Source organism: Myotis brandtii, unplaced genomic scaffold (assembly GCF_000412655.1).
Source record: "Myotis brandtii unplaced genomic scaffold, ASM41265v1 scaffold396, whole genome shotgun sequence".
In the NCBI taxonomy this organism is placed as follows: Eukaryota; Metazoa; Chordata; class Mammalia; order Chiroptera; family Vespertilionidae; genus Myotis; species Myotis brandtii.
This window is the reverse complement of record NW_005365191.1, coordinates 61,324-71,852: the sequence shown is the minus strand read 5'-3', so window position 1 is coordinate 71,852 and position 10,529 is coordinate 61,324. Positions and strand designations below refer to the sequence as shown.

Here is a 10,529-nt window from a genome sequence, read left to right as displayed (position 1 = left end):
TTTGCAGAATGGCCCAACAGAGGGGAGATGGTGGGAGGAGGAGACTGGGAAGGAGGGGAGGATAGGCAGGTGAGCTGCCTGCCCAGGTGTCTGCAGGCCAGTGAAGGTCCAGAAGGGGGTTGTGGGGCAAAGGAAAAGTGAAGAGCAGAGAGGGAGGCCAGCTGGACAGGGTGGAGGGAAGGAGGAGAAGGGGGACTGGCCGGGCAGTGGGAGCAGGGGACCCCAGGGGACCTGTGGAGGCTGCAAGCCTTTCGGGCCACCAAGTGAGGAGGGTGCCCATTGGTGAGAGATGGCAACTTGGTTTGGCGAGGTGGGGGAACAGGGGGAGGACCAGGCCGAGGGCCCTGAGGGGGGGCCTGCCAAAGGCAGTGTGGGAAACCAGGTGAGGAGGAAGAGGCAGGGGAAGTGGGAGGGGGCGAGGGTGGGCTGGGGACAGTAGGAAAACAGAAGGGCTTTTTCCTCATCGCTGCCAATGCACAGAGTGAGAGCTGGACCCAACTGCGGGATTCTGGAATCTGCCTGTCCTTGTGACCTCAGGAGCTGAGAATTCTAGAGAGAGACCTGGAAGCCCTGCATGAAGCACAACTGTGTGCTCTGTAGAGATGAGCAAACCAAGGTCTTTCTTTTTCAATGCAGTTTACTTTCATCATTACTGTGTTATTTTCAGGTGTACAGCATTGTGGTCAGACAACCTAGTACTTTACAAAGTGACCCTCCAGATATTTCTAATACCCACCTGGCAATATGCATAGTTATTACAATACTAGAGGCCTGGTGCATGGAATTCGTGCACTGGGGCGGGGGGGGGGTGATCCCTCAGTCTGGCCTGTGCCCTCTCACAGTCCGGGACCCCTCAGGGGAATGTCCGCCTAAGCCGACAGGTAGACATCCTTCTCGCAGTCTGGGACCCTTTGCTCCTTACTGCCTGCCTGCTTGCTGCTCCTTAGGAATGCCGCGGGGGTTGCAGAGGCTCCTGCCACTTCCACTGCACTTGCCAGCCATGAACCCGGCTTCTGGATGAGTGGTGTTCCTCCTGTGGGAGCGCACTGACCACCAGGGGGCAGCTCCTGCATTGAGCATCTGCCCCCTGGTGGTCAGTGTGCATCATAGCCACTGGTCGTTCTGGTCGTTCCACTGTAAGGGTCGCTTAGGCTTTTATTATATAGACTAGAGGCCTGATGCATGAAATTCATGCAAGAGTAGGCCTTCCTTCCCCCAGCTGCCGGCACCGGCTTCCCTCTGGACCCGGGACCCGGGACCCGTGCTTCCCTCTAGCCTACAGCAGGCACCTGGGACCCGGGCTTCCCTTGCAGCCCCGGTCTAATCAGCATATTACACTTTTATTATTATAGATTATTGACTATATTTCCTATGATGTACTTTACGTCCCCATGACTATTTTGTAAATACCAATGTGTCTTTCTCAATCCCATCATCTTTTCCCCCCCAGTTCCCTTAACTCTCTTCTGTCTGGCAACCCTCAGTGTGTTCTCTGTATCTATGAATCTGATTCTGTTTCATTTGTTTGTTTATATTGTTCTTTAAATTCAACATATGGTATTTGTTATTTTTTAAACTAAATTTTATTTTATTATTATTATTTTAAAATATATTTTTATTGATTTTTTTTACAGAGAGGAAGGGAGAGGGATAGAGAGTTAGAAACACTGATGAGAGAGAAACATCAACCAGCTGCCTCCTGCACACCTCCTACTGGGGATGTGCCCGTAACCAAGGTAAATGCACTTGACCAGAATTGAACCTGGGACCTTTCAGTCTGCAGGCTGACGCTCTATCCACTGAGCCAAACCAGTTAGGGCTATTATTATTTTTAAATATATTTTTATTGATTTCAGAGAAGAAGGGAGAGGGAGAGAGAGAGAGAGAGGTAGAAACATCAATGATGAGAGAGAATCATTGATGGGCTGCCTCCTGCATGCCCCCTACTCGGGATAGAGCCCGCAACCTTGAGCATGTTCCCCTTGACTGGAATCGAACCCAGGACCCTTCAATCCCCAGGCCGACACTCTATCCATTGAGCCAAGCCAGCTAGGGCTTAAATCTTATTTTATTGTTGACAGTATTACAGATATCTCCCATCACCCTTCCCCCCTTGCCTTCCTCCTCCCAGTCCCTGCCTACCGTCCCAGGTGTCACTACACTATTGTTTGTGTCCATGGACTATACATATCTATATATATAAAAGGCTAAGTGACCAGCTGACTGGCCGACTGGCTGGTAGGTATGATGTGCACTGACCACCAGGGGGCAGATGCTCAATGCAGGAGCTGCTGAGTGACAGCAACTTTGCAGAGTGCCCTCTTGCACTCTGGGACCCCTCTGGGGATGTCAGACTGCCGGTTTTGGCCCCATCCCCACAGGCCAGGCCAAGGGACCCCACCTGCCAGAGGGACTCTGCTCACTCTGCAGATGCCCTTTGAGCCCCGGTGCTGCCCCAGGGGTGGCCAGCTGGGGAGGGACTGCGGCAGGTTGTCTCCAGGGTGTGTCCCCTCATAGGGATCAAGCCTATAAATGGGAGGCAAACTATGACCTCCTGGTTCATAGGTCAATGTTCAACCATTGGCTGCCTCCTGCATTCCCCTTACTGGGGATTGAACCTGCAACCTGAGCATGTGCCCTTGACTGGAATTGAACCTGGGACCCTTCAGTCTGCAGGTGGATGCTCTATCCACTGAGCCAAACCAGCTAGGACTCAATGTCCTATAGTTTTCCAAGTATAGGACTTTTACCTCTGTTAAGTTTATTCATAGGTATCACTTTTTGTTGTTCTTGAAATGGTAAATGGGATTGTTTTTTAGTTTCTCTTTCTGAGAGTTCATTATTGCTGTATAAAATTGCCATCAAGCCCTAGCCAATTTGGCTCAGTCGATAGAGCGTTGGCCTGCAGACTAAAGGGTCCCAGGCTCAATTCTGGCCAAGGGCACATGCCTGGATTTCGGGCTTGATCCCCTGAGCCACAAGGAGGGGGCGTGCAGGAGGTGCCAATCAATGATTCTCTCTCATCATTGATGTTTCTATCTCTCTATCTTTCTCTCTTCTCTCTGAAATCAATGAAAAAAACATATTAAAAAAAAGAAGAAAGAATATGGTTCCCTAAATGTTAAAAAATAAAAATAAATAAGAATTAAAATGCCATCAATTTCTGGCTGTTGATTTTGTATCCTGTTACCTTGTTGAATTCATTTAAGTCTAATGGTTTCCTGGTGGAGTCTTTAGGGTTTCCTATGTACAAGATCATGTCGTCTGTGAATAATAAGAATTTTATTTTCTCCTTTCCAATTTGGATGCCTTCTATCTCTTCTTCTTGTCTGATCTCCATGGCTAGGACTTTCAGTACTATATTAAATAAGAGCGGTGAATGTGGACATCCTTGTCTTATTCTTGTTCTTAAGGGAAACACTTTTAGTTTTGCCCATTGAGTATGATATTGGCTATAGGTTTGCTATATATGGCCTTTATTATGTTGAGGTATGGTTCCTTTATTCCCACTTTGCTGATCTATTAATCAAAAAAGGATTCTAGATTTTGTTGAATGCTTTTTCTTAATCTATTGATATGATCATGTGATTTCTATCTTTCATTTTGTTTATGTGATGTATCACATTTATTGATTTGTGAATATTGTACCAGTTCTGCATCTCTAGAATAAAACCCACTTGATGTATGATTTTTAAAAATATATTGTTGTATCCGATTTGCTAATATTTTGTTGAGGATTTTAGCATCTGTGTTCATCAGGGATATTGGCCTGTAATTTTCTATCTTTCTTTGTTTTTATCTGATTTTGGAATTAGGATATTGCTGGCTTTGTAAAAAGAGCTTGGAAGTGCTCCTCCCTTTTGAATTTTTTGGAATAGTTTAAGGAGGATAGGTGATAGTTCTTCTTTGAATGTTTGGTAAAATTCTCCTGTAAATCCAATGGTCCAGGACTTTGGTTTGCTGGGAATTTTTAAATTACTGTTTAAATATCAGTTGTTATTGGCCTATTCAGGTTTTTTTATTCTTCCTGATTGAGTTTTGGAAGATTGTCCATTTCGCCCAGGTTTTCCAGTTTGTTGGCATATAGTTCAAAGTATTTGCTTATAATCCTTTGTATTTCTGTGGTGTCCATTGTTATATTGCCTCTTTCATTTCTAATTTTATATATTTGGGTCCTCTCTGTTTCTTGATGAATCTGGATAAGGGTTTATCAATTTTATTTATCTTTTCAAAGAACCAGCTTTTGGATTCATTGATCTTTTGTAGTATTGGTGTGGTATTTTTAGTCTCTGTTCTTTATTTCTGCTCTGTTCTTTATTATTTCCTTCCTTCTACTTCTCTGTTATTTTCTTGCTGTTCTCTTTCCAATTAGTTTAGTTGTACGGTTAGTTTATTAGTGCTCTTTCTTGTTTTTTGAGGTAGGCCTGTAATGCTCTCGACTTCCCTTTCAGGACTGCTTTTACTGTGTTCCATAGGTTTTAGTTGGTTGTATGTTAATTTTCATTTGTGTCTAGGAAGTTTTTAACTTTTTGCTTCATCTCATTGGTAATCCACTCACTGTTTAATAACATGCTACTTTGCCTCCATGTATTTGAGTGTTTTGGAGTTTCTTAAAAATTGTAATTTGATTTCTAACTTCATGCCATTGTGATAGAAGAAGATGCTTGGTATGATATCAATCTTCTGGAATTTGTATAGACTTGTTTTGTGTTTGAACATGTGGTCTATCTTTGAGAATGTTCCATGTATGCTTGAGAAGAATGTATATTCTGCTCTTTGGGGTGAAATGTTCTATAAATATCAGTTAGCTCCATCTGATCTAGTGTGTCATTTAAGGCCTCTGTTTCCTTGTTGATTTTTTTGTCTGAAGGATCTATCCAGTGATGTCAGTGGGGTCTTAAAATTTTCTACTATGACTGTATTGTTGTCAATCTCTCCCTTAAAGCCCATCAAGAGGTTTTTTTCTTTTAAAAAATATATTTGGGTCTTCCTGTATTGGGTGCATATATGTTTACAAGGGTTATATTTTCTTGTTGATCATTCCCTTTAGTATTATGTAGTGGCCTTCTTTGTCTCTTGTTATGGCCTTTGTTTTGAAGTCTATTTTGTCTGATATGAGTATTGCTACCTCAGCTTTTTTTTTCCATTTGCGTGGAATATTTTTTTCTATCCTTTCACTTTCAATTAATGTGTATCTTTTGTTGTGAGGTGGGTCTCTTGAAGACCTCATATTTTCTTACCCATTCAGTCACATTATGTCTTTTGATTGAACATTTAATCCATTTACATTTAAGATTATTATTGATAGGTATTTACTTATTGCCATTTTAATTTTCTCTAGGCCTGTGATACTCTTTGAAGACTCTGATTTCTACCTGGACAAAGGAAGGGGTAGACGTGAGGAGAAGAAAGGTGGATTGTGCTGGACACTCTGTTTCCTTTTTCAGACTCACTCTCTCCCCCTTTTCCTCTGTTCTGCACTGTTGGGGGCAGATCTATGGGGACTGTGTCGGTGGGATCTCCTGCTTTACAGCTGGGTGCAGTCAATGGGGAGTCCTGACAGGAGGCCAGAGGGAGGATACTGAGTGAGGTTGGGCCTTCAATTCCCCAGCTCCTTCCCTGTAATGTTGCTGTTGGCTGGACTGATTACTTGGTCTGAGATCTGAGCTCTTGCCAGGCAGCCCTCTCTAAACATCCTGCCCCCTCTCTCAGGATTCTAGTAATGGTAATAACTTCTCCTCAGTCTTCCTAGAATGGTAGCAGACCCTGTGATGCCAGCCTCAGGAAACTGTGCACGATCTCTTGTTTCTCCACTTCACACAAAACCGTATGTCAAGTGATTTGAGTGGGATGAAGCCCCTGTTTGTGTAGGGAACCTGACTCCTAAGTAGGTGCTTCATTAGTCAAAGTGCACATTTACCTCCCAGGTCACAGAGATGCCCAAATACCCTGAAGGCTCTACTACTACCCAAGCTGGAGCAGAAATGTTCACCAGACCAGAAAAGGACAGGCCTGGGACGGTGAATCACTCACAGGGTTACTCTCCTCCCCCATGCCAGATGGCTGGGTGTGCTGCTCTCCCCCCCCCCCATAGAGAAACCCCAGCACTGGGAAAAAAGATGATTTCTTTATTTATTAGATACATGTGGCTGTAAGAACAATGCAGCTGCTCCCAGGCTCTTCCATATCTTGTTATCAGATCACAAAGTGTGTGTGTGTGTGGATGAGAATTCACAGAGAAGATGGGAAAACAATTCAGTGTTTGGTTATGAGGTCAGAGGGAGGGCAGTATTTAGGGAGTCAGCAGGGGAGAAAAATCATGGGTAAATGGAGTCAGTGGGAGGTTATCCCACACCAAAGGGCTAGGGATATCCCCAGCCCCACCACCCAAGCCAGGCAGCAAACAGGAACAGCCCCACTTTGGCGAATCTTATCTTCCTTTTCTTCATTCTCAGGACCCTCACTTGCGATGAACTGCCCAATATTTTTGGTGTGGTTCAATAAGGAGCTGGAAGGTTGGGCCACGCAGCCCTGAATGTTAACTATAGCGGGCGGCCCATCTAGAGAGTGAAGATTGACTCAGAGGGGTCTCAAAGTAATACACACTTAAATTCCTGTGATCCAGAATCTCAGACCCTACCATTAACCCCTCAGACCAGGAGATCAGGCTCTTAGGCCTCGCCACCCTCAGATCTAGAAATCTGAATTTCCAGTTCCCTCCACACTCAAGCCCATGAGCCAGGGCCTCAAGCACCTTCCCACCGCAGCACCAGTGAATCCAAACCCCTAACCCTTTCATCCTGGGACCTGGCCTTCAGCACTTACCTCCTTTGAGATTGAGATAGCCGTTATAACAATGAGTGGTACCAGGAGGGCACTTGACGTTTACAGTGTTTGAACAGGATCCACCGAATTGCACACAGGCAGGACATTGCAGGCCTCCTGGGACAGGGGCAGGGGCAGCTGGGGAGCAAAGGGAAGGTTAGGGTGCACAGCTCTGCTCCCAGCTGCAGTCACCCTCCTAGAGCCCAGAGTCTCTGTATCTCTGGGGCCCCATCTCTCCATGGCCTCCCCTATCCCCCTGGGCTCCCATACCTGGACGAGGGAGGGAGTTCAGCAGGACACTGCTACTTGTGGCCCTGTTGCACCCATCGGAGGAACAGAAATTGGCATAGGAGGCGACGAGCACTCCAGGGGGCGCCGAGTGGATGGATATAGTCGTGGAATTCTGTTTCTCAGTCTTGCTGCAGCCTTTGATCCCCGCTATGAGTGATGTAGGTCCTGCAGGGGAAGGGAGTGAGGGAGTGACAGCTGGGCTGGGGAAGGGACATTCCCAAGGGAGACAGGAGCTAGCATTTTCTGGATGCTTAGCAGGCAGAGGGTGAAAGTAGGATGCCTGAGTCCTAGATCAGAGGTCGTTGCAGGTGGGGTGAAGAGGGAGCCTGAGTCTGAGTCATTCCATCAGCTCTGTCACTTCTCAGTTCTTGCTCAAATGTCACCCTCTCAGTGGAGCCTCCCATTTTTCAAATTGCAGCCGACATCTCACTCTCTCTTATCTCCTGTCCCTGCTGGATTTTCTGCTTCCTCACTCATGGAAAAAGAGGCAGGAAGACACCCAATGGCATCTATAGAGGCTGGCACACAACAGGTGCTCAATAAGGTTCAGACAAAGTCACCGATGTCACTGTACACCAGCTCTGTTCTCAGATCTTTGCAAGGGTCCTCGAATATATCCTCATGACTACCCAGCACAATCAGTACTATTACTGCCAGCATCTAGCCCCATTTTTCAGAAGGGGAAACCAAGGTCAGAAAGAGAGACTGAGGTGTAGAACTCCAGGCATGGTGGGAATCAGGCAGCAAGTTCAGGGGACAAAATCCAGGGCAAGAGACCAAGGACGCCATGCAGCCATCCCTCCCTGTTGCATAGTCCACGCACCTACATCTATGAGCAGCAGTGTCTCCTGACACACCTCCTTTAAATCACATGTCACGGTCGAAAATGTGTTCCATGGCTGGGGGTTCTGAGCTAGGTTTTCTTTCATCTGAAGCATGACCCCCTTTTGACAGGTCAGAGGAGCTGTGGAGAAGAAATCAGGGTCTGTAGAAGCCCGGGAACAAGCCATGTCTGTCCCTCCTGGTCTCGTGCTTGGGAAGGTGATTACGTTCTTGAGTCACACTCCAGGTAGCCTGGACACAGTCCCTTGATCTCAGGCTTACAAGGGATCTTTGAAGTTTGAGACCCTCCCCTATTCTGCATACCACCACTTCTGTGCCAACATCTGCAGGGACCTTTCTCAACACCCCTTTAAGGCTGCTCCTTGCTTGGGGTGTGAGAGAGACGGATGGGTCGGCGTCCTCTGGCATCTCCATTAGACACTTTGGAATCCTGCACAAACTCACTTCATGTGCTGAGTCAGCCCTTGTGTTGCCTCAGGCTAGAAACCTTGGTGTCAGTGACATCCAGGCCCTGTCCTCATGGCTTCCAGTCTAGGATAATGAGGAGTGTAGACTGACACCTTATATTCTTTTTACTGAGAAACCCCATGTTCCAAACAGAATTATTGCAGTGCCTAGTGAGTACTGAGCATTTACTATATGCCTGCTTGTTGTGATTGCTTTCTATGGATTAGCCCGTTTAAGTTTCCCAAGGAGCTCCCTCATCTGGGTTACCTCATTTTCTCACAATGACCCCCAAAGTAGGTGGTGCTATCCTTCTCCTCCCCATTTTCAAGATGGAAAACAGAAGCAGAATTGTGAAGCAGCTTTCCTAGTGCCCACTGCTAGCAATTAGCAGGGCTGGGCTCCTTGAGTTGAGTGACGGGGAAGACAGTGATTAATGACTGACTATCCTCAGCTACTGTGGCCTCTGGGGCACTCAGGAGTTCACTCTGAAAACCAGGAGCCTTCACTTAAGGCCATCACATCACCAGCATGGATGTGTCCCATTATGCAGAAACTCCTGGGCTGACGATATAGCATCCACCTACATGGGTAACCTTCAAAACAGCCCCAGAAGCAGGACTGCTCACTTCTCCACTTCACAGACCACAGTATCATGGCTCCTACTGCCCTCCTCCCAGCCTGGCCCCACTCTCTCTGCCACCACCTTTCGTGTCTTGGTCAATAGTAGCTCCTGTCTTGTAATTGCTCAAGTTGAGAACATTGCTGTCATTCTTAACAATTCTCCATTTCTTACACCCTGTGTTGCACCCATTAGGATATCCTGTTGCCTTAAGCTGCACAATACTGCCAAACCCTGACCACTTTTCATCACCTCTGCTGCTTCCGCTAGAGTCCAAGACCCCATTGCCTCTAATCTGATTCCTTCTGAGTCTCTCTGGAGGTCCCCTCCCCCACTCCCACCTTCCCCTTACTGTAGTTTTCACCCAACAGTTAGAAGGATCCTCATAAAAGGTAAGTTAATTCATGTCACTCCTCTGATCAGAAGATTTAGTAGGTTCCCACCCCACTGAGAAAAAAATTTAAGTCCTTAAAATGGCCCCAAAGGCCCTGCCTCTCCAACCACATGTCCTGCTCTGATCTCTTTTGAATACACTACTTAGAGTCGCATGGGGCTCTGGGCTCTTCCTTGAACAAGTGGCAGGTACCCACCCACCCCAGGGCCTTTGCATATACTCCTTTGCTCCTGACCGTCTGTAATCACCCCTTTCTCCTTGAAATTGGTGAAAGGGGCTCAAAGAGGTAGTGATCCTCCAAAGCTGGTTCAGTGGAAGAACCAGACAGGAGCCTACATCTCTTGGATTCAGACACTAACTAGACTCTTAACTGTTGTGCTCTTCCTGACTGTGTGGATTCATAGCCTTCACTGGGACCACTGCTCAGCTCCTTGTTGGGGCAGTCAAGGCCATTCATATTCCAGCCCTATGGTTCTACTTCAGTGGGTTCCTGCCATGGCCTGTTTGGGCAGTCTGTCCCCTTGTACCCAGCTGTCTTTCAGCCCCAGGTCTTCACAGGAGCTGTCTGTAACCCTGCACTGACCTTCTGTCTCCATGACATCTCATTGTACCCCAGCTTTTGACACCTGATCTTGCCGTTGCTCAATAAATACTTATTAAACTGCTAAACTGAACTGAACTAGGGAAAGCAAATGCAACCCTCAAGATCTGACATCAATGTTGAAAGCTAACAGAATGACCCCCTTTTGACAGGTGAGAGGAGCTTGGGAGAAGAAGTCAGGGTCTGTGTAAGCCTGGGAACAAGCCAAGTTTATGTACTAGGAGAATTCATTTGTGGTGAAGTAGCTGTGTTCCATGTGGCATTTGTGGGATTTGTGTAGTGTGTGTGTATGGTATATGGGTGTAAGTGTATGTGTGTAGGTATCCTATCCAATAAAAGAGAAACATGGTAATTAGCCGTACCTCTGCTACCCTTCCCATTGGCTAATCAGGGAGATATGCAAATAACTACCAAACCAAGATGGCGGCCAGCAGCCAGGCAGCTGATGCGAACAGGGAGGCTTGCTTGCTTCAGTGACGGAGGAAGCCAAGCTTCCCCGCCTGCCTTGC

General features: G+C 46.7%; 1 protein-coding gene across 2 annotated transcripts in view; it reads right to left on the bottom strand.

The window, feature by feature from the left end:
* Nucleotides 1-6,109: 6,109 nt before the first annotated feature.
* Nucleotides 6,110-10,529, bottom strand: part of LOC102240847 (CD177 antigen-like) — a 50,605-nt gene continuing 46,185 nt past the window's right edge. For both annotated transcript variants that reach the window (XM_014545077.1, XM_014545076.1), the window contains 4 exons: nt 7,940-8,080; nt 7,096-7,281; nt 6,826-6,963; nt 6,110-6,560 (listed from right to left, as the gene is read on the bottom strand). In XM_014545077.1, coding sequence (XP_014400563.1) covers nt 6,334-6,560; nt 6,826-6,963; nt 7,096-7,281; nt 7,940-8,080 — 692 coding nt within the window. In that variant the 3' untranslated portion in view covers nt 6,110-6,333. The remainder of the gene's footprint in view (nt 6,561-6,825; nt 6,964-7,095; nt 7,282-7,939; nt 8,081-10,529) is intronic.